The 25,492-nt window shown below is 31.1% G+C and overlaps 1 protein-coding gene across 1 annotated transcript in view; it reads right to left on the bottom strand.

Annotated features, from left to right (window-relative positions):
• The window catches only part of LOC130664894 (ubiquitin carboxyl-terminal hydrolase 48-like), a 58,919-nt gene extending 35,312 nt beyond the window's left edge, over positions 1-23,607 (bottom strand). Inside the window, exons 1-6 of the mRNA XM_057465073.1 lie at positions 23,271-23,607; positions 23,036-23,186; positions 21,675-21,878; positions 19,284-21,617; positions 6,092-6,190; positions 2,993-3,102 (exon numbers count right to left, since the gene is read on the bottom strand). Coding sequence (XP_057321056.1) covers positions 2,993-3,102; positions 6,092-6,190; positions 19,284-21,617; positions 21,675-21,878; positions 23,036-23,181 — 2,893 coding nt within the window. The 5' untranslated portion in view covers positions 23,182-23,186; positions 23,271-23,607. The remainder of the gene's footprint in view (positions 1-2,992; positions 3,103-6,091; positions 6,191-19,283; positions 21,618-21,674; positions 21,879-23,035; positions 23,187-23,270) is intronic.
• Positions 23,608-25,492: the final 1,885 nt, after the last annotated feature.

Below are 25,492 nucleotides of genomic sequence, written 5' to 3'. Positions count from 1 at the left end.
TGTTTGCTCATTACTTTATTGTCTGTCGCCAAATTGTGATTTTTCATTAAACCCACCGACAATTTATTTCATTTTCGTAACACCAGAGACGGCTCTGCTGTTTAGAAAATATCGCGACCTTAGGACCAAAAATAAAGGGCGGCGTTTCAAGCGGCTTATTAATTACAACAATTTTTGAGTTTTTCAAAACTATTTTTTTTGATAACTTGCAATTTACTTGATGGTTTCATTAAAAACTCTAATCAGCTCTGAAACTTTACAAGCCGCGTCGAATGTCACCTCAATTATCAAAATCGGTTCATTAGTCCGAAAATAATCTTCGAAAGAATTTCGAAAAAGAGTTTTTTTCTATGCCTGAAGTTAGCCGACGTCTAATAATTTTTGGATTTTATTTCAAAACGATAAATTATAAAAAAAAATATTTAAAAAAATTGCACTTACAGATTTTTTAATTTTCTGCATGTGCATATTTTTAGTTTTTTTTTTTTGCAATTGATTTGTTAGGAAAAAAATCCGAAAACTTTTAATTGTCTTCTAACTTTAGGATCATTTTTTTCTAATAAAGTCAAAAATGTTTAACTAATTGGAGTTTTTTTTAACATGAGTACACGGAGAAAAAAATATAGCTTTTACTTAAAAATATGAGGTAAGATTACTAAATTCATATTGTAATCTCAAAATGCTATTGAAATTGTGTAACTTTTACTTTCTTGAGAATTTAATTTTTAGTAATTTTTATTATTCAAATATGGAATTAAATATAAACTGCATTAGTAAACTTGACTATATATTTAGTAAATTTTACTATATTACAATGGAAATAAATAAAATTAAATTTTTAATAGTTTTTCAACTTTTTATTATTATTTTTATTATTTATGTCATCTGTGTTGGTGTTGGTGTAAATTTTTATTTTTAAAAAATCACTTGTCTTAACCGAGATTCGAACCCTGATCTCCCGCGCGCGAGTCCTCTCCTATGTCTGACGGTCCGATGTCTCCTTTGAACAAAGGGTTTGTGAACTTGTAATGCATATTTGTATATACTATCCCCACCAAATTTTAATTTTATCGATCTGCTTCGGAAAAATTACAAGCCGTTTAGTAATTTGTTAGTTGCTGTACAATACTTAATACTACGCCATTCATCTGGTTTACATAAATTACTAAACAGATTGTAATTTTTGTATACTGTGGGGTATTTAATGCATATTCTTAGTTAATTTATATATTTTTAAAGATCAAAAATCGTTGAATCGTATTATCAAATGTAGTACTAAACGTTTAGTAATAATTTAATATTTTCTTTATAAAATTTGTTGTTTGATTAATAAAGAATACAAATAAATTAGTAATAAAAGTAATAATATATCAATTTTTCATAAGTAAAACACTTAGTATACGTATGGAAAACAGAGTGAGATGTATACGAATGTTAACGTGGAAAAAAAGGACAGAAAGACACATGGACGATAAATTTTAAGAAAAAATCTCAGAAAATTCATCGATTTTCAATGATATCTTTTAAACGGGAAAAAGTTAGTTGGTGATAATCAATAGGGTTCATCCCAAGGATGAATAACAACTTCTATAACAAGAATTATGTTGATTCATTGTTCGGGACAGCATAAATCCAGGCGACTCACAGACATACATCCTAAAGGACGTCACAATAATAAAAAATTTGTGACTGAATTTTCCTTAATTATAAACAATTAAATTTAATAAAAAACATCGACCGTCGTATCAATCAGATTTTAAGGTTTCCAAAAGTCAGTAATGAATAGACAATTAACTAATCATCTGCGTTATTGACATGATTCTAAGTGAGCATTTTGCGAAACGGTGGATATTCGACAGTAAAGCCCGCCTAAATGCTTCGCATTTGAGGCGTGCAATAATTGATATTAATAAAGTAAAGAAAAGTAAAATTAAACCGTAAGTGCAAGTTATTTAGCAATTCAAATATTTGGGATTCGAAAAACCCATGGCAGGGGTTGGTTCGGTGATAGTGGGCTGTGACAAATGTAGCAAAAAATAACGTACACCAAAAGACAGACAAGACAATGGGATGTTTAGAGATTGCCGTTAACTGTTTGTCCAAACGAAAAAAAAAAAAAAAAAAAAAAAACGAATTAAAATATAAATTCAAGGTATCGGAGTTTGTCCGTTCCCTTTTGTCGAATTTCAATGGCAAGTTGGCAAGTTGCTAAGATTAAAACTTCTTCACTTGTTTTAAATCTCAAATCATTGAATTGTCCTCGGAATAAAAAATAAAAATAAATAAATAAAAAATATAAAAGTAAAAAAACACCAGACAAATGAAGACTACCGAGCAATTTGCCTGCATAACAAGCTCTTATCGTCTGGAAATAAAGGAGAGTCACCCGATTTAAATTTTTATTTTTTTTTATCATTATTTTTTCCCGGTTTTTTTAAATGATTGTATGCAGAAGATGTTTTATGCTGTAAGTTAGTAAATAACGAATGACAAAAGAAGCTGAGAGAGCCATCAACTGTCTTAACTCGCTGTATCAAATGTCCTTTTATTTATTTATTTATTTATTTATTTTTCATTTTTTTTAAAAAAGACACTGGAGTTTAAACTTGTAGTTAATTTTAAAGACGCTAATTAATGAAGCTTTTTATGAGTTTATGGGCAATGGATTTATGTTAATTGTCGGCTAATGTCTTGGGGCATTATCATGCTCGTTTAAGTACATCAGACACGGGGAGAGAACAGAGACAAGCTAAAAGAGTGTACTCTTAGTCCAGTATGCTAAGTGTATGCTTCCGAGTATCACGAGTACGGTTTCCGTTATGAAGAGACAACGGGACGGTTGAGGACTCTATCCACCCTTAATTTACATAATGATAATGATACCACTGTTTGTTCGAGAGTTTTATCATCAGGGGAACGGTTCAAAGTTTGGGAATCGGTAATTGAAATATGGAAATTCATTAAATTTAATTAAAGATTTTTTAGGACTTACCAGGCACTGTGTGGAAATCGTTCTCGGAGAAGGTGATTTGGATTGAACAGTCGGTTTTGTAGAAATCTGATAATTTTCCCCATTCCTCGGAGGTTACTATACTGTATTTCCTAAACAAAATTGAAAAAAGGAAATTTAAGTTTTATTTAAAATTGGCGCGAAACTATTGGAGATATGATAAAATAGCTCTGATACATTTTTGTAGGAAATTTAATTCTTGACAAAAAAGTATTGATTTACTTTTTATGAAAATCCGTTATTTTGGGCGGAATTTCAACTTTAAAAATAATTTGTTTAGTTGAAATTTTTTTTGAGAATTTCAATTTGAACTGACGTTTAATTATTCAGATTTGACGAGAAACTATAGAAGATACGGTAAAAATGCTCTGATACAATTTTGTAGGAAATTTAATTCTCTACAAAAAAGTATTGATTGATTTTTTACGTAAATTCAGTAGTTAAGACACAATTTAAAATTTTAAGAGACATTTTTAATCTCAATTTTAAAAAATGAATCGATTTAAATTCCACGATAAATTTTTTTAAATTAACACTAAACTATTAAAAATACGTGAAAAATGGACTGATACAATTTTGTAGGAAATTTAATTCTTGAAAAAAAAGTATTGATTGACATTTTTCCTAAATTCAACACTTCAGACGCAATTTCAATTAATACAAAAAAAAATTTCATTCCAATCAGAAATATTTTTATCAGAATTTTTTATTACAAAAAAATATATAAGTTTGTAACTGGAATCATTAATTAAATCAATTATAAATTACTGTAAGTAGTTATACAAATATTTGGTATAAATTTTTACTTAAAGTTCACAAAATTAGTGATAATAAATTATAAGTGTTCTATTATGGACGGACGGACTAAAAATAAAATAAATAAAGGAAATTCTATTTACTTAACTTGAATAATGTGAGCAGATACATAAAGTAATATGAGAAATATATAGAGTACACACGAATAGTCTTGTAGTACACTACCGTGGAATTCACGATTTCCTGGTATAATCACCCGTACGTTTTTGCCCTCACTTGCCCTTAATTATACCGCAAATTAGAAATTTCTTGCCGTTAACTAACATCAACCCCTTGTGGACTGGCTTAAAAAGTTATTGTATTTACAGTAATGTAATCACGAATTTAAAATCGATTTTATTAAAACAAAAATTACTTGTTTACTTAATTAAAGAAAATTGAGTCGAAATGAGTCACCATTTTTTTTTTTAACAGAGAAACTTTTTTTTTTGTAAAAAATTATATACCAGTCAGATGTCAAATTGACTGACAATCGATCGTCAATTGACGTCAAAAACTTAACGGTCAATTTTTTGAAAAATAATTTTCGCGCAAAATCAAATTGGCGCGAACCGGCATTGAATTCAAAAAATGACCGGTGGTCAAAATTTTTCACTGGTCAATTTTCCAGGAATTTCTTTGCCTTTAATCACTAATATTAAAATTCCTAAAAAAAAGTATGGGGTCAGTTGGTCAGCCCAAGTAGTGCGACCATTTTAGAATTTTTACCAAAAAAAAATTTTTTTCACGTTTTCAAAAATTAAAAAAAAGTAATACAAGTATGAAAAATAAAAAAAAAATTTTTTTAGGATCATTTTACCCATCAATTTTTTGCCAAAAAAAAAAAATTTAGAAAATAAACGCGAAAAAAAAAAATTTTCGGCCAAAATTTTGAAAGGGTCATACTATTATAAAGTGACCAACTTACCCCAAATTTTTTTCTACAGGCAGACAAACATTTACAAAAGAAAAATAATTTTTTTTGTTAAAAAATAATGGGCATTTTGTCCCACTCCTTAAAATTATATGGTACTGAAGTTAGCCAACGTTGAATAATTTTTGAATTTTTTTTTAAACCAGTAAATTATTAAAAAAAATTATTTTGAAAAATTGCACCTATAGCTTTTTAAATTTTTTACATGTGCATATTTTTAGTTTTTTTTTTCTTTGTAATTAATTTGTTATCTTAATGATCATTAAAAATGATCCTGAAGTTAGCAGACAGTTAAAAATTTTCGAATTTTGTTTTCGACGACTTAATTTAAAAAAAAAAAAAAAAAAAAATATGTACATGTAGAAAATTTAATAAACTACAGGTGCAATTTTTCCAAGTAATTTTTTTTTTATAATTTATTGTAAAAAACAAAATCCAAAAATTATTGGACGTCGGCTAACTGCAGTATCATTCAGTAAAATTATCTAGATAAACTATCGTCAGTACAAATAATCAATAATAAATAATAATAAAATAAAGTGAATAATAATACGGCTGAATAATTTAGTATAAGCGATAATTATACCGTCAAATTAATTTCAATTCAACGCAACCTGTGCGTCAGTCTAATTTGAATTTTCCCTGTCAGTCGTGTTGCCGCTGCAAGAAACGTATGACGGTGTCACTATTTTCCCTAACGTTAAAATAATACGTCAGTTAAAAAAAAGTATAACAAATAAACTAAAATACGAGGCCATGAAAAATGAAAAGTCGATGAGGGAGAAAAAGTAAATATGAATATTCAAAAATTTATAACTCGTAAATAATAAACGGGGATGTGATGGCCGCTTAATTATTTTTTAAATTTTTAATGCTCTTGAAATAACGTTTTTTATCATAAAACATGAGCTGTTTTATCATATATGTTTTTGAAATATAATAAATAATATGAATAGGGATAAAAAATGGAAACATTAAGTGTCAGTTGGATGTATGGAGAGAAAAAATGATTTTTTAACGGTCGGAATCGGAGTTAAGTAGCAAAGGACTGGAGCGACATGAGAGGGTGAAATTTTCTGCTAAGGAGAGATACAGAGAGAGAGAGATAAACTTTTGTGAGGGACGGTATCTTAAGCAGATAGTGGACAATGGCTTAGCATAATGGTGAGAGGGTCGAATGCCAGTGGCCTCAGGGCGTGTGGTTGACATTTTCGCGTATCCATCACCAGCTAAGTCCCTTCATGAGGAGTGAAAGGCGTGCCGTGGCACGAGGATCAGGACAGACGTTTTCGTCCAAATAAACTACAAAAATAATATATATATTGAACTAAAAAAATATATAAACGACTTACTTTTCGGTGGACATGATTGGCTTGTGGACGAAACCCTTGTGATCCTGGCAAAGCAGTTGCTCGTTATTTACTTCCGTCGGTGGATGCCTTCCGCCACTTCTGCAATCAAAATGGTAACGAATTTATGATAATTTTTTGACGTCACTTGAAAGCCGGTTTTTAGCTCTGACGGCTGGTTGGTATGAGAGCTAATCGGAATCGGATGTTAGTGAAGATGGGTTGGGGTAAAATTATTGATTGACAGGATAAATGATCATGTGACCCAGAATCAGGGATCGGAAAAGTCTAGTCCATGAGTTGGTTCCTTCGGGACATTTAGTTGTGACGAGTAAGCAAGACAGAATGAGCGTGACATTTAAGGTTGCCGGGTAATAGTTGAACGAACGCTGGAAACCCACCAAAGGGAGTAAAGAAGTATCTAGAGGGGGACAAGTCACAGGATAATCGGGGGTTGTGCATCATTTTTCACATACCACGAAGGGGCGGACCGTTTTTGTGCTCCCTTAGCGACTACCGTGTGCCAGATAATGTCCTTAAAGGAGGATATCTCGAGTTGAGTCTACGAACAGGTATATGATTACTAAAATTTTATCGACAAGGAAAATTATCCTACAGCTGATGTGTTATTTTCATTTTCTGTTACTGAAATAAATTTTTTTACACAAATAATGGGGTTTAGTTCAATTTAGAAGAACGAAATTAAGATTTTTTATGGGAAAAAATGCACGCACTTCCGGTTAAAGCAGGAATCAAAATTTATAGCCTTCAATCCCTAGACTTTGAACTTCAAAGATCGCAAGTTCTGTATTTTTAGAACCGGTAATCAAAAAAACGGATTTTCGGCAAAAACGGATTTTCAATTCGGGCGTTTTGGGTTTTAATGTTTTTTGGCGGCCATTTCGTATCTAAGGGTCAGTTTGCTATGAAAATTTATACATACGTGAATACGGTCGGGCTGAAGGTGATAAAAAAATCTAAATTCCCTTCGGACTTTATACGGAAGTGTAAGAAATTTTTTTACACAAATAATGGAGTTTCCTTCAATTTTGAACTACAGATTAGAGTTTTTATGTAAATAAATATACGCACTTCCGGTTGAAGAAGGAATACAAATTTATAGCCATCAATCCCTAGACTTTGAACTTCAAAGACCATAAGTTCTGTATTTTTAGAACCGGTAATCAAACAAACGGATTCTCGGCAAAAACGGATTTTCAATTCGGGCGTTTTGGGATTTAATGTTTTTTGGCGGCCATTTCGTATCTAAGGGTCAGTTTGCTATAAAAATTTACACATACTTGAATATGGTCAAGCTGAAGATTATAAAAAAATCTAAATCCCTTTCGGACTTTATTCAGAAGCGTAAGAAATTTTAAAAAAAATGTAAAATCATCGAAATTTGAGCGTTTTTGGGTTTCGTTATTTCTGTCCATCAATGCGTCAGCTGGACATGAAAATCTGCACACACTTTAATTTTCCTAGCTTAAGGTGATAAAAACGAAAAAAACTCCGACTTTATTTCCAAGCGTAAATTTTTTCCAGCGAATGACAGAGATCCCTTTGAGGCGGCAGTTCCGCATACAATTCGCATGCTTTAGATCAAAATATAAAAGCCTCGCGAAAAGGGGACGAGCAAATACTAATAAATATAGTTCTGTGCTTTTCTCATGAGACAAACGAATGCGTATTAATTATGAGGCTTGTTCAAATATAACGAACACAGCAGGAACAAGGTGGACGAGCGTAAAACCACTAGCCCCTTATTACACTGAGACTAGAACAGAGAACATGGAGCCGAGGGTGCCGTGTAGGTGGACGCAGTGATACTAGCCTTCAACTCAGTGATATTTTTTCAAAATTAAACCTACCGTTTCATTGTTTAACTTTCGTCGCGGAATTTTTATCTCCATTCTCTTTTAATTCTTTCTATCGTCCACTCCAGAGGCTCTATCCCCGACTCTACTCCACACCACCCACTAAATTATTACTCCCTAGAGGATCCAGGCACACGATATACTCATATATATTTACTAAACATATATATTTACATTGTCCATGAATTAGCTCGCTCGGTATATTTATTTAATATAAAAAATGTCACTCTTGATACTCAGAATGGACAATAATTCGCAGATGAATAAAAATATTTCAATTGGTTGAACATAATTACCGCGTTATTTTCACTGGACCAGAGTAATATATCAGATAAATTTTTTATTTAGCTCATTGTCCAGTTATTGGTACGTATATAACCACAGAGAGTGGGCGTTTAGTCAAATGTTTGCCGTCGGGCGTTAAATCAGAGCTACCACCCAAGCTGGGTACGGTCCTCAACGGGATCCCGGCGGCGACGACGTTGGCTGGTCCCGAGGTCGGAAGACAAATGTCACAACCAAGGGTGACTACCACTACTTTAAGCATTACAACCTATCTTTGCTCTCTGTTCACTTGCTCCCATTCAGCATAAGAGTATCCGAGCTATCCTGGTATACTAGGTGACCGTAAATCAACGATGGTGATATTAAAAGGCCGCTTATACGCGAAAACATAAGATTTATTTCCAGATACTGAGGAGACGATGGTTAAAGAGAAACCAACAACTCTAACATTAAATAGAGGAGGATAAAATTATCGGGTTTAAGTTGCAGAGCTAAAGAATCTGAAAAGGACATGCCGGAAGCGTCATGCTGAAGAATAAAAAATCTACGATAGAAAATAATGGTTAAGTTTTAGTTTTCGCTCGGATTTACTGTCTTTGGCACGTGGGTCCAAGATATTTGGGTTTGGGGTGAGTCTATAATATGAAATGGCCCTAAGGCACTTGTATGTAACCACCTCATATATATTGAGCTACACAAAAATCGAGGGGATGAATTGTCCGAGTTTATAATATATTTATGTCAAGTCAATGTTTTACTTCAATTTAAGGTATTTAGTGACGCTTCATTACACGGATATATTTTTTTTTTTTTTTTCATAAATATTCGTAGACTGTAAAAAGTTTTGGACTCGGTGGTGTAAATCACTCGGTGTGAAAATTACATCAAATGTCGTGTTAAATTAAAGCGGTGCAAAAAATATTTAATGATCATTTGTTGCTCATTAATTGAAATTATATCGAGTAACACTGAATGGTGTAAAAAAAGTAGATTACACTGTTAAAATTGCACGAATAGATAATTTACACCATGGATTTTTTTCACCAATATTTCACACTTCACGGCAGTGTAAAATTATCGGGGGTCATTTTTACATCAAAATTTTGTGAAGTGTACACTGTGAGAAAGTGGTGTTAAATGAAGTCACACCCAAAAGTATGAGGGTGTGAGGATAAGTATTAAAGATCTACAAAATAGAAAAAAATTTCATTACCTAGAAAAAAAGCAAAGATACTTTTATTAAACTGAACAAATTGCTGAAATTTTTTGTGATTTATGTTGCATTTGCTATACATTCGACTTATTTCTTAACACCACTTAACACCGAGAAAATATTAACACCACTACAAGTGTATTTATTTTAACACCGATTTCGGGGTTAAATTTAAAACTGATAACCCTAACACCCATATAGTGTGGACTTACACCGTTTTTTAGTGTAATTTTCAAAATAATAAAATTTTTTGTATTTTTAATACGTTCGACTTTTGATAATTGAAAAATAAAACTACTTTTTTTTAACACCACCTAACACCGAAAAAATATTAACAGTGTTATGAGTGCTATTTTAACACCGATTTCGGGGTCCCATTTAAAACTGATAACCCTAACACCCATATAGTGTGGACTTACACCGTTTTTTAAGTGTAATTTTCAAATTAATAGAATTTTTTTGTATTTGTAATACGTTCGACTTTTGATAATTGAAAAATAAAACTACTTTTTTCAACACCATCTAACACCGAAAAAATATTAACACCTCTACAGGTGTTCTAAAATTTTTTACACCGTTTTCGGGGTTGAATTGCATACCGATAATCTTAACACCAAAATACCATGGATTTACACCGTTTGTTTTTAAGTGTAATTTTCAAAATAATAGAATTTTTTTGTATTTGTAATACGTTCGACTTTTGATAATTGAAAAATAAAACTCGTTTTTTTAACACTATCTAACACCGAAAAAATATTAACACCTCTACAGGTGTTGTTCTTAAATTTTTAACACCGTTTTCGGGGTTGAATTGCATACCGATAATCTTAACACCAAAATACCATGGACGTACACCATTTTTTTTGTATACCACAGCCGAGATAGAAAATTTAAAACACTATCTGGGTCATGGAACCTGAACCAGAACCGATCTTGGAAACCGTTTACCGCTAAGACAAAAAATATGAGTTCGATTGTCGCTATTAATTTTTCACACTAAATATTTCGTTAATAATTATAATTAAAATTATAATTAGAAAAATAAAATAAAGAAAGGTTTAAAAAGTAATTGACGGAAGTTGAAAATAGTCTAACGCATTCCGTGTTCAGCGAAGCATCTATTGATTTCTTGCGTCGCATAACTGAAGCCAATATTTTTTTCTAACCAACAATTTATTTTTTTCGGGCTGTTTGTTTAAAGGCCTGTTGTCACGTACTCAAACTATCCAAAGGAAGAACTAGCTCGCGGTCAGGATGTCGATTATCGACGCTTTTTCTTGAGACCTTTTTTTATTTTCGGCTGTATACATTTTTTAATATAATTAACAGATTACAAATTTCCGGTTTGAGAAAACGTATAAATTTACTTGTAATTATTATTTTTTAACAGAGTAAATAAATTTAATTGCTAATTATTTGCAGACGCAACAAATGTTGTAAGTTTAAGACAAAATATTACGAAGAGAAGGACTAATAGGAGAACGAGAACGAGAATGAGAATAACGTTTTAGATACAGAAAAGCAAACGTATAACCTGAGAAAGAAGAACCAGAGTAAGAGAAATGTGAATAGAAAGAGATACGGAGCCTTGAGCTCGCTTTGCCCGAGCACTGATGATAGTTTTTGCCCGGTAAGATTTTTTGCCAAACTCACCCCCGTGGGGTGGATGATATATGACCGCCCCCCCCGAGACACTGGCCACCCTTCTCCTTTTCTTCCCTCACTCTTCTACCCCTTCGTTCCTCTTTTTCTACACCCCGACTTTACTCGATCCCTCCTCTTGTGTGTACTAACTACACGTTAAATTATAGAAAATATATTAAAAAACTATTTAACGCCGTCTTGTTTGATCAATAAATATGAGAAAAAGTAAAAAGTTCCGTAATTTTTCGTTTTAAAACGAATTTTTTTTGACGAAAAGGAACAAGGGGTTGGTAATCTCGCAGGAATTAGCGAAATATCAACAACAAGTCCCCATCGAAATGTATTTAGTTTGATAGTGTAACGTTTTTTAGAGTGTATTATGTATATATATATGTAGTATTTGTATATATATGCAGGGTGTATAGGTATGGAAAGGCGACTGAAAGGGAAGACGCAATGAATCAAGTTATTTAAGGGTAGTTGGATTTCGCGAGTCGATGCACGATTGTTACTCTCTTATTTCTTTTATACTCAGTGTCCTTGTTATATTTATTGGTATATTTAAGGGGTTCTCTGTCTACTTGCTGCTAACTCCAAACTCTCATACAAATGATTTATTATATTCCTTCCGCATTCTACTATATCATTTCTCGTACTTTCAGGATTAAAATTTACGCAAAATACCCGAAATTTGGTTATAGTTTTTTTTATTTCTTACATGGGATGAAAGTTAAAAGAAACGGAAGTTGACTAATTTTGTAACTTTTTAATTTCTTTATAGATTTTTTTTTAGAATGCAAAATAATTTTTAGGGTTTGTTTAGTAAAAATCTTAAAAAATTAATGGTGAGTTCTGCACTGTAAAAAATCACCGGGGTAAGTCCAAGCGGTGTAGGTGTTAAAATCGGCGGTGTTAAATTTCAACACCGAAAGCGGTGTGAAAATAACGCCGCTGCCGGTGTAAATATTCTGTACCGGTGTGAAAAAAAATTCTCCGGTGTTAAAATAACACCGCTGCCGGTGTAAATATTCCAGATCGGTGTTAAAAAAATTATCCGGTGTTAAAATAACACCGCTGCCGGTGTAAATATTCTAGATCGGTATTAAAAAAATTATCCGGTGTTAAAATAACACCGCTGCCGATGTAAATATTCTAGATCGGTGTTAAAATAACACCGCTGCCGGTGTAAATATTCTAGATCGGTGTTAAAAAAATTATCCGGTGTTAAAATAACACCGCTGCCGGTGTAAATATTCTAGATCGGTGTTAAAAAAAATCTCCGGTGTTAAAATAACACCGCTGCCGGTGTAAATATTCTAGATCGGTGTTAAAATAACGCCGCCGCCGGTGTAGATATTCTTTACCGGTGTTAAAATATTTTACTTTGTAAATATTTTTACATACTCGATCACTATACTTGTTAATAAATGATATTTTTTATTAATTTTCATAAAGAACTGACATTTTTTGTGTTTTATAATCTTTAGAATTAATACTCCAAGCGGACGCAGTTTATCCTGCTTTTACACCAGTATTACACCGCTTTTACACCGGTTACCCCGCTTTTACACTGGTTATCCCGATTTAACACCGGTGAATTACTCCTCCTACACCGGTGTAATTTTATTTTAACACCGGGTGGAGTTAAAATGAGTCCATTTTTAACACCGCTCTTTTTACAGTGTATAGGTTACGGTCTGAAATTTAAATTGAATATTTTTTGTACTTTAACTGACTTGATAAATGAGTTTGCAAGCGAAAATCAGTAGCCATCAAGTGAGATTCGGTGGAACTACAATTTTAAATTATAAAACTGAATGATTGTAGTCTTTAGTACACGTGTGGATTATTTGACACCCAGGTAATTATTTGGTTATAGAAATTTAAACCATTACACTGAGAGGTTACTAAGGAAATTTATTATTTAAATAATTATTGTAACAATAAATAATTTTATGTAAAAAAATTTATCTAACAGACACGATAGCCAGAGCTGGTTTAAGGCGACTTTATTTATTTTGTTTATCAAAAGTTTTTAAATTTTATTTATTTAAATATTTCGCGCCCTTGCGGTCATGTGTCATTTGATTTTTAAAAATAAATAAATAAAATTTATATTAAATATATATTTATGAATAGACCAGCGAATTTTATTTTTTAAATTATTTAAATAATAATAAATATTTATAAATAAAATAAATAATTATATTTATAAAAATAAAATCCACAGCGATGTCTTTCGTTATTTTAAATAGATCGCGATATAATAATAGATTTTTAAACTCTACGATTAATTGTTTAAAATAAAATAAATAATTAATACGCGGTCGATAATAATAGAAAAGGAGTTGGTATATTTATTTATTGTTTATAATTAAGAAGAAAGGAGACAAAGGGCGCCAACAAACTTAAACAAAACATTTATTATTATTTCTACACATACTCACGTTTGTTTATTTATTTAAAGACAAAGTTAAAAAATTTCGATACGTCTTTTTTTAAATTTTCAAGTTTTCAGACCCGCGGCCCCAATTTCTGGGATATTTTTAACAATAAAAAAATCCTACTTTAAAATATTTATGAATCAAGTCACAGTTTACTAACAGCAACTGCCTTCATTGTATTTTACTAAATACTGACTCGCTTTTAATAGGAAGGAACTGCAAGTTAAATAATTAAATGTCACGGTCTATTAATAATATTGTAAATGATTGAGTAAAATCTTTGGGATGATAGTTATAATCGTAAATGCATTTAGCAATAAAGATAAATCAGGCGAATGAATCAAATGAGTTAGAAAAAAGTAGCCTCGTAATATAATGGGGTGTGTAGTGTCTAGTGTAAGCCAAAGGGTCCTTGTATCTAGATTTTCTCATTCATAAAGGAGATGAGGAATGAGGAATGAGGAGATGAGATGAGGGCACAAAAATAATACCGGATGGACATGGATCCACGGTATATACAAGACGCGAGTCATGTGTGCATGACGTTGCTCTAATCCAGACAAAGAGTTGATCCGTTGAGCACGTAAATGTCCAGATGGATTACACGCGATGTCATTCAAATTTTTTTTTTTTTTCATGTCCAATAAAAAACCGCAAACCAAACAACCATTTATCCTTTTTCTGAATATTAATTATTAAATTTTTCAGATAATTACCAACCACTGGGAAAATTTTTACGGAAATTCCTAGCAAATTACTTGAAATTATCAACAAGTTCAATTTCATTTAAATAATTAGATTTTTCTTTCCCTAAGTCAATTAATTTTAAATATTCATTTTAAAGCCGATAGATATTTAATTTCCCATAATTTCGACTGCAAATTTTTTTTCCATGTGTAATTAGTACGAAATACGCGAAATTTCATAGCAAGACTTTAATAAGCTCACAAATGTAAAAAACTAATTAAAGATTTTGAAAAAAAAAAGTTAGTAGTGTATTTTAAAAATTTTTTGAATTTAAATCCAACTAAAAATCGATTACATAGAAAATGTATGACGTATTGTCATTAAAGATTACGCAGAAAAAAAAGGATTTTCCCGAAAATTATTACTCGCCCCAAGAAATTTTTCGTATTATGAATTCAAGACGAAAATTTCTTATCCCAAGAAAATTTCAATTTTCAATTCATAGCACAAAAAATTTCTTGAGGCGGCTAAAAATTTTCTCAGGGCGTGAAAATTTATTACCCTAAAAAATCTTTTTTCTTTTTTTTTCTGTGTATAATTCGATTTTGTTTGAAAACGAATCGATATTCCAGTAAAATTAATAAATTTCCACGACAATTATCTTGGAAAATCTTAAAAAATTTCAATACTCGATAATTATTAGGGTCGTCGGTAAAAATTAAATTTCCTCAGACGCCTCATAGAAAGCTTTTTTTAGTGAAAAACTACGCGAGGAATTTGGTTTTTTCGTTTTGAGTAAAAAGAACACGGGCCTCAGGACGATCAAAGTTCATTTTTCGATGCAATCGCGGATTTTTTCAAATATCTTATGAAATATGCAGATTAGAAGAAAAAATCATAGGAACAATTTTGTAGGAAATTAAATTTTTGACAAAAAAGGTCATGTTCATTTTTTTTATAAAATGTGTATTTATGAAGATATTTTAAAAAAACTTTTTTAGATCTGATGAATTGAGCGTTTTAAGGATTACAAATTTTGAAAATAACATTTTTCTAAGTATATAAAAACTATAACTAGCATTAAGGATTGGCATGTTACTAGTTACGAAGTGGTCGATATTTAAGAAAAAACGTTATTTTTGACATTCGCAATCCTCTAAATGCTCAATTGATAAGATCTAAAAAAGTTTTTTAAAAATATCTTCATAAATACGCATTTTATAAAAAAAATGAACATGACCTTTTTTGTCAAGAATTTAATTTCCTACAAAATTGTTCCTATGATTTTTTTCTTTAATCTGCATATTTCATGAGATATTTAAAAAAATCCGCGATTGCATTGAAAAATGAACTTTGATCGTTCTGCGGCACGTGTTCTTTTTACTTAAAACAAAAAAACCAAATTCCTCGCGTATTTTTCCACTAAAAAGAAGCTTTTTATGGGGCGTCTGAGAAAATTTAATTTTTAACGACAACCCTAATAATTACATTATCGATAACTTATCTATATATGACGATATAATATGTAAATACAAGAATGTAATTTATCTACTATTATATATATACATATATATATAAATATCCTTAAAAAGTCTTCGCCAATTCGTCAACGTCGCAAAGATGGATTTTCAAAAGGATTAGCTATTTGCATAGACAATCGCTCAAGTCTGGCTTTTCTATCTGTCAGGGCTCGTGTTTTTTTTTTTCTTTTTTATTCATACATTTTTTACCCCTCAACTTGCTCAGCAATTAGCCGAGTGTATTGTCTTTAAGGTCTCTATCAAAATGCAAATAAACATTTTATAAATTTGAACGAACGCGCGAAAAAAAAATGCGCGAAAAAAAAATTCAAATCCTCCCTACTGCTAATGATATATAAGTAAGACTGAGTCGTCATTAATGAATGATGAATTGAGTGGGTGAGTGAGTGAGTGGGATGTTGACACGTTATTGTTATGTAGACAATGCCGGTAATTTAAATGTGCGGTCTGTAACGAGGACAACTAGACACCAAGTGTGTGCGATAGTGTTGTAATTAATAACTTTTAATTGATTAAGGTGTCAGATAAGTCTATAGAACCGTTACTATGACCCCCTTAATTCTCCATCCTCTTTAGCTTTATCTTTTATTAATACCCCTAATGTTAAATCTCTTTGTCTTTATCCCTCTTTTGGCTTACGCTCAAATATGATTAATAATTTTGAGATAACGCCAGACTATGGACCAAACCTTACATTTTACTCACTAACCCCATCATCCGTGAGGTCATTATTATTTTATAACCGGGTTTATGGTCACGTAAATGACTAATTATTGTACGGGAATTTTTTTTTATTATTTTGGCGATTGGATAAAAATTATTGGCAATTTTTTTAAATGTTGAGAAAGAATTTTTCGGAAAGTTATCGATGTAAATTTTATATTTTCACGGTAGTAAATTTGAATTTTGATTTGGGAATTTATTAAGAAACTAGGAAATTTAATTTGGAGGAAGAATTTAGTTTACAATTAAATTGCGGCTAAAATATTAGAGATATGATAAAAATGATAAGGGACCATTTTTTAGGAAATTTAATTTCTGATAAAAAAGGTCCTTGGAAGTAATCACTAAAATCTGGTAGTTTAGGAGTTAGGAATTATTAAAGTTAATTAGTAATATAAAATTTTTAAAAAATCACAGGATTTAGTTTTTTATATTTTTAAATTTTAATTCTGGCCAAACTATCGAAGATAAGGCAAAAATGATAAAAGACAATTTTTTAGGAAATTAAATTTCCTACAAAAAAGGTCCTCATGAATAATCACTAAAACCCAGTAAATTAGGAGTTAGGAATAATTAAAGTTAATTAGTAATATAAAATGTAAAAAAAAATCACAGAATTTAGTTTTTTATCTTTTTAAATTTAAATTCTGACCAAACTATCAAAGTTACGGCAAAAATGATTAAAAATAAACTTGTAGAGAATTAAATTCTCTACAAGAATTATCTTGATCAACTTTCACGTAAACTCAGTAGTTTAGACAGAATTTAAATTTAAAGTAAAAATTACAATTTCACCAAAAAAATTTTCAAATTTCTAATTTAAAAATTCTAATCAATTATTTCGACGTTTGAGTTTGCCGATGTGTTGAAAACTCTGTATCGTGTTTTATTGCTGGCTGACTTTTGTAATAAAAAATAACCGTCATGTTTATAAAAAAAAATATTTGTTGGGTTAAAAATATAAGAAAAATATATTTAGTATGAAAACTATTAGAGTAAAAGTTGTAATTGAGAAGGCAATGTAGAATATAAGAGTATAAGCATTTAGACAAACTCATTTTCTTTTCAAGAGGGTGGTAAACTCGATGTATCATTTGCTCGTGGATCGTTAGGCGGTTTCAATTAGTTTTCTGTGCTCCCTTCTTTACCTTAGCCCCTAATCGCGAGTGAGCCGGGTTTCCTTTTTTCTTTTTCATCTTCATCTCTGTCTTCCTCCCTTCCCTTTTTTTTTTCGACGCACAATTAGGAAAAAGGTCGTTAATACGAGACGGATAACGCTTATTTCCTTTATTAAGGTAACTTCCGTTTTTATTTTTCAAATGTAGATTTTTAAAATTATTTTATATAAAATTGTTATTTTTCCGGATAAATGAAAATTTTTAAATTATTATCAATAATTAACTATTGGTAGTAAAAAAAAAAATTCATTAATCGAGAGAAATATTTTTAAAAAATTTTTAATTTATCGCGGGTTTAAATTTCTATGGAAAAGGATGAAAAGATACTGAGCGCGCCATCTATAAGTTAGTTTATGACTACAGGCTGGAAATCCCCTGATAATTCAGTGAGGGATATCGACCTATGGGAATCTATGTGAACAACTTATGGTGAACAAATTCGAAATTTGATTTTCATTGATTTAAAATTTTTTTAAATTTCGGCGCGATTTTAATTAATTTCAAAAAATTCGAATTTTTATTAAACTGAAATTTAAATAGAAACTAAGAAAAATATTTATAGAGATGTTAACGTCAGGTGATGTTGTATCTTATGAAATTTTAATTTAAAAGTATGGGAAGTAAGTCAGTGAAACTTTAGAAATTTAATATTAATTTTTTATAACTCCTAGCTCTTAAACTACTAGATTTAAGTGATTCCTCATAAGGACCTTTTTTATAGAGAATTTAATTTCCTACAAAATTGTATTCTGGTATTTTTTTCGAATCTCCCATAGTTTTGCCATAATTTGAATTCAAAATTAAAAAAAAAAATATTCACAATTAACACCATAAAAATTACATATGACTTTTAATAGCTCCTAGCACCTAAACTACTAGACTTACGTGAATCCTCATAAGGACTTTTTCTACAGAGAATTTAATTTCCTACAAAATTGAATTCTGGTATTTTTTTCATATCTCCCATAGTTTTGCCACAATTTTAATTCAAAATTAAAAAAAAAAAATTCACAATAAACACCATAAAAATTGCATATCACCTTTACTAACTCCTAGCTCCTAAACTACTAGCGTTAAGTGTTTCCTCATAAGGACCTTTTTTACAGAGAATTTAATTTCCTACAAAATTGTATTCTGGTATTTTTTTTGTACCTCCCATAGTTTTGCCACAATTTTAATTCAAAATTAAAAAAAAAATATTCACAATAAACATACCATAAAAATTGCATATCACCTTTAATAACTCCTAGCTCCTAAACTACTAGCGTTAAGTGTTTCCTCATAAGGACCTTTTTTACAGAGAATTCAATTTCCTACAAAATTGTATTCTGGTATTTTTTTCGAATCTCCCATAGTTTTGCCACAATTTAAGTTTAAAGTAAAAAAAGTAAATATTCGATTTAAATACAAAAATTTCTTAAATTCAGTAGATCCAGAAAATCGAAATCTCTCTACAGAATAACTATCAAATAAATATTCCACTGCTAATAAAAAATACTCAACACCCAAATTTTTCCGTACCCCACAACCGCTCAAAAAAATCCGCGGATAATTTTAAGTACCACTCCCTTAAAAAAAACTAAACAAATAATTAAAAACTCACCTAATAAATGATTTCCAGGCGTCCAAGAATCCTTTCTCCACAACATAAAAGACTTTGCCTTCACACTTGGTAATATCAACCCTATTCTTCATATAATACAAATCCCCCAACTCTTCTTTCTGCATCTTGGCCTTGATCTTATCATCTTTTTTTGCCTTCTCCGCATTCTCAACCTTCTCCTCACAAATCATACAAGCCGCAGCCCCATACGGATACTCAGCCGCCTTAGGAAAATATTTTTTCAAAATACTCCAAGCCGCAGCCGGGACTATTTTCCTCCCCGCATCCGGAGTCCTGAGCTCCCCATGCTCGCAATGCAAGTCCTCATTAAAATTAAGAATTCTATCAGCCTCATCATCAGCATCATGATGTTCCTCCTGATGCTCATGATCATCAAACCCACAGTTGTCCCCCTGATTGTCTTTGTCATCCAGCAGCTCCATAGCCAGCCGCCTCCAGTTTTTCAGTGAATTTGCGCCGACAATAAAACAATCCTCATTAAATTCCTTTATTTGCTTCATTATTTCCATCACCTCCTTCTTGTCTCTCTCCAGCTCGGCCTGGAACCTCAGGACCCGGCACCTTCTTTTCACGCAGCTCTCGCACAGCGACTTGTTGTCCATCCGCGGGCCTCCTTTATATTTTATAAAAATCATTTCCGCGGCTTCCCGCGGCACACATTTTGCCCGGTTTATTTTCAACGGATCGAGCCGCCCGTGGGAGCACATCAGCACCGAATTGTCAACCGGCACAACAGCTTCCGGGTTACCCGAGTGATCATTTAGCCATTTGGTTAACCAGCTAGTGGGGATCCACTCATACTCACTCCAGTCTCCCTTGCCAATTATTCCATACAAGTCAATGACTTCCTGTCTCTTTATATTCTGGTTGTCAATTTCCCTCAAATTTTCCGCCTGTATCGCCAGCAAACTGTCCTGGTGCGTATCGTTCTCTTGCCTCACTATTTTCCTCAATGTTTCGCTCAACTCCCACTTGTCGAACTCAAGATTCTCATAGTAATCGCGCTTGCAACAACTCATTGCTCGATGAGCGTCACCATTTAATGACCTGTATTTTTTTTCCCAGCTGTCAACGTCATTGACTTCTTGATTTACTTTATCATCGAACTCTATTTTACGGACAGCTGATTTTACTTTTATATTTTTATCATCGACTTCCATCAATTCATCAACTGATTCCTTATCATTGACCTGATCATCATCACTTTTATATTTTTTACTCGGACTAAATAATGATGGGGAATCATCAGGATCAAGATCTGCTGGTTCTTTTCTCTTCCCATTGTCTGTTATATTTAAATCCTTTATTTTTATTTTATTTTTATCGTTATCCTTAAATATTTCGTCGTCAGCTAAATTATTTTTATCATTTAATTTAAGCGATTCTTTGGCAGCAGATCGTTCTTTGCTGCTCAGACGTTTGTAGACCAACATGTACGCGCTGTTTGATGACAAACATCCTTTTAAAATTTTAGTTTTCTTTACTTTACCCCCGCCGTCATTTATTCCGTCTTCTATGCGTTTGTTGTGCATGCGCTCGACTTTGTCGTCACTGAACTGATACCACTCGTCGGAGGACTTGCATATATTTACTATGTAGTGTCCTGAGTGTGTAGAAGGCCCTTTGTGACTTAGGACAGCGACCAGTGAGTAGAGGTGCGTTCCTGCCGGGCAGTTCAAGTACTCGGACATGTCCAGTTCCTCGGGGAATTGTATCGACGAGGTCAATTTTTTTTTTTGCGCTGACTCCCTGTGGAAAACGAACCTCAGGAGCTGGAAGTTTAGAGTATCGGGAAGAGTATTGAGTCTGATAAAACGTTTTGCGTCGCGTTTATCTTTGCAGTTCATGCATAAATACTTGTTGGTACCGGACAAGTCTTCTTCGCTTAGATAATTACCGATCGCTTGCTTTAAAGTCGGGGCTAACTGGAGATCCAGCTCGTAGAAGGTCGTGGGAGTCTCGTACTCGGTACTGCAAGTCGAGCAACGATTCACGTAGATGTAAGTCCCTTGGGTGAGCCGCTGGAGAAGAGTTTTTAAGTGATGGTTCTGCTGGATTTTACCTTCGATGTGAGCGAGAAGAAGTTTTGAAAATTCCTGGGCGTCTTGCTGGGTTCCCGTGTCGAGGGACAATGCGCGGGCGAGACTTGTCGGGTCTAGGAGACGGCGATTCCCGAATTGCATCATGGCGAAGATGTACTGGAGCTGCCCGACGACTGTCACTGGCTGGTACGGAGAGTTTTTGCCCTGGGAACGTTGGAGAGACTCCCGTTCCTCGGGGTCTTCTGTGATGTTCCACTTGTAGATTATCCGCCTGGAAAGTTTTGGTGGTTAGTTGGTGCAGTGGAGGGTTGACGGTGATGGAGCTTACCTCATGTCTTCGTTGTGGAACCAGACTTGGATGAGACTGTTTACGTAACATGTGGCGCCTAAATTTTTTAAACCGACGTACTGCGTCGGGTCCCGGAGCTCTGCTAGTGAACTTTCTAGAGACGCTGACTCTATAGGCTGGGATTTCAGGTATTTTTCTTCGCCTAGTCCTACTAAACATCGTGGGTTATAACTGCAGTTACGTCTGGAAAATAAATTTTGATGATTAATTAGCGTGCAAGACATGAGTTCATGGATATTTTCAACTTTGAACGATTATTGTGGCTCAATGGTTGGAGATAAGACAATAGCGCTCAGGGAAATTTTTTTAGGAAATTTTACGCTTTATAAAAAAGGTTCTAACAAATTTTTGAGTAAATTAAATAGTTCGGCCAGAATTTTTATTTTAAGAAAAATAAATGTTTTTACTGATTATGACGTTTTGATAAATTTAGATATTATGACTCAATTATTGGACATACGATAAAAATGAGTCAGTTAAATTTTGTAGAGAATTTAATTCTCTACAAGAAAGGTCTCATTGATATTTTACCAAATTTGATAGTTTGGAAATAATTTCGATTTTAAGTTCGAATAGAATTTACAGACGAAAATTTTCATAGTTAATAAATTTGAAATTGAAATTCCCGCTTAAATAATGAAAACTAAATAAAAATGCTCTCTTACAATTTTATAGGAAATTAAATTCTCTACAAAAAAGGTCTCATTGATATTTTACATAAATTTGATAGTTTGGAAATAATTTTGATTTTACGTACGAATAGAATTTACAGACCAGAATTTACATCGTTGATGAATTTGAAATTGAAATTCCCGCTCAAATAATGAAAATTAGATAAAAATGCACTCTTACAATTTTATAGAAAATTAAATTCTCTACGAAAAAGGTCTCATTGATATATTACATAAATTTGATAGTTAGGAAATAATTTCGATTTTAAGTTCGAATAGAATTTACAGACCAAAATTTTCATAGTTAATAAATTTGAAATTGAAATTCCCGCTTAAATAATGAAAATTAAATGAAAATACTCTCTTACAATTTTATAGGAAATTAAATTCTCTACAAAAAAAGTCTCATTGATATTTACCAGAAAATCACTATTTTCCACATGAATAATAAATTTTTAAATTACCCGCCTAAATATTCCCAGTCCCAAATTAAATTTAATTACTCTCTTAATTAATTATTTCTATGCAACTTCTCTGTCATAAATTCAAAAATCGAATTTTCGATTGTCATTAAAAATAAAATACACAGCAGAAAAAAAACAAAACATTTGAAGTTTAAAAAAATATCTGGTAACTAAAAAAAGTTGAATAAAATTTGAAAAAACTCACTTGCAATTCTTACAAATATTTAATGAAACTCTGTACGCTAGATCTAAGTGTTCATTAGTTATATTATCTGGAGATACGGATTCAGACCAAGACCAAGCTTCTTTTTCAGCAACATCAGCTCTCTTGGGATACGCGCGATTTGGCATTTTGTCTTATAAAAGAAATAAATTATTTGAATATTTAAATGACAGTAAAAAATAAATAAAATCACCCACTCAAAAAACTTACAACTCACCTAACAATTAACTGGCAGTTGTATTAATAAACTTTTTCTTCATAAGCTAATTACCAAAAAGTTATTAACTTTTTTTCGGGTAAAAAAAATGGCGGTTTGTTGATTGAGGTTATGTTCACTTAAATAATTGACATTTAAATTTTTATTTATTATTAATGAGTAATTGAGTACTTTTTTAATTTCCACTGTTTAATTTTTACTTAAATATTAACTTTTTTCAATTTATTATTTAATTACTATTGTCTTTTAACGTTATTATGATTTAATTTTATGGAAGGCCACTAAACTTTTGCCAGGACACGCGCAAACTCATTTTTTATTTTTATTTTTCCGGCTGCCAGAGACGTCCGTAAATGGAATGTACGTTGCAGGGGAATTTATATGAAACGAAAGTAGCAGGTATATATATATATATAGACATTAATTGTTAAGTGATTATTCAAAAAATTTTAATATAAAATGTAATTAATGAAAAAGTATCGCATGTAAAAACTTATGAGTATAGCAGACAGACAAATTTAAAATTATAAATTAATAGAGTAAATAATTTAAAAAATAATATTTGAAAAAAATGCACTTATTAATTTTTAAATTTTTTAAATGCGTATTTTTTCTAAATTTTAGTTTGTTAATTATTTACTCTATTTATTTATAATTTTAAATTTGTCTGATATCTGCTACATTCACGCGCATAAAAAATTTTGATCGGATAGCAGACAATTAACAAATAATTTTTTTTCAACAGTTTAATTTAAAAAAAAAAAAAATAAATAAAAATATGCACATGTAGAAAAATGGAAAAACTGAAGGTGCAATTTTTAGAAATACTTCTTTTTTCATAATTTATCGCATTAAAAGAATCCAAAAATTATTAGTCGGCTTATTACGGTGTCATAAGTTAGCAGACGATTAACAATTGGATTTTCTCTCAATGGTTCAATTTAAAAAAAAAAATAAAATAAAAATATGCACATGTAGAAAATTTGAAAAACTTAAGGTGCAATTTTTTTAGATATTTTTTTTTCATAAATTATCGTTTAAAAAACTCCGAAAATTATTAGTCGGCTTATTTTAGTATTATAAGTTAGCCGACAATAAACAATCGGATTTTTTCTTTTAACTTTAATAAAAGAAAAATAACAAAAATAAAAATATGCACATGTAGAAAATTGGAAAAACTAAAGGTGCAATTTTTAAAAATATTTTTTTGTTCATAATTTATCGCATTAAAAGAATCCAAAAATTATTAGTCGGCTTATTACGGTGTCATAAGTTAGCAGACAATTACCAATTGGATTTTTTTTTCAATAGTTCAATTGAAAAAAAAAAATAAAATAAAAATATGAACTTGTAGAAAATTGGAAAAACTAAAGGTGCAATTTTTGAAAATATTTTTTTTTTCATAATTTATCGTTTTAAAAAAATTCAAAAATTATTAGTCGGCTCATTTATGAGTGTGAACGATGATCCTGAAGTTAGCAGACAATTAAAATTTTTTGAGTTTTTTTTCAATAAATTAATTACAAAAAAAAAAATAAAAACTAAAAATATCCGCATGTAGAAAATTTAAAAAACTATAGGTGCAAATTTTTCAAATATTTTTTTTTCTATAATTTATTGCTAAAAAAAGTCAAAAAATTATTAGACGTCGGTTAACTTCAGTATCATGAGTGAACGTATCAGATTTGAGACAAATTTTAAACTACAAATAAACGAATAAAACAATAAAAAATCGAAAAATAAAAAAAATGCACATACTGATTATCAAATTTTATAAATGCGCATTTTTTTAATTTTATTCAATTTACATTTAATTTAAAATTGCCAGCTGCATTCACACTCAGTTCATTTTCAAAAATTATAAGTTCGCGCCATTAGCAGCCATATTGTAAACAAACAGTTCGATGTAAATATAAATAAAAAAGATATATTTTATTAAATATATGAGTGTAATATATATTAATAAATATATTTTGTGTTAAAATATACATTTTTTATCATTAATTGATTAATTAATCAATTAATGGCTTCAATAATTGCGAGAAGTTCCTCTTAATTTAAAAAAAAAATGTCCCAGTGTCAAATAGGTTAGAATTTTTTTTCCATTTTTAAAATTTATTTTGAATACTCATGAGGTTTTTAAATTACAGTTAGTTGCGATATTTTATTAGAATTATTGGAAATATCTTTCAATAACATTCTCTACGCACGTCAGTTGTACC

Source organism: Microplitis mediator, chromosome 3, assembly GCF_029852145.1.
Source record: "Microplitis mediator isolate UGA2020A chromosome 3, iyMicMedi2.1, whole genome shotgun sequence".
Lineage (NCBI taxonomy): Eukaryota > Metazoa > Arthropoda > Insecta > Hymenoptera > Braconidae > Microplitis > Microplitis mediator.
This window is presented reverse-complemented; position numbering and strand designations above follow the sequence as displayed.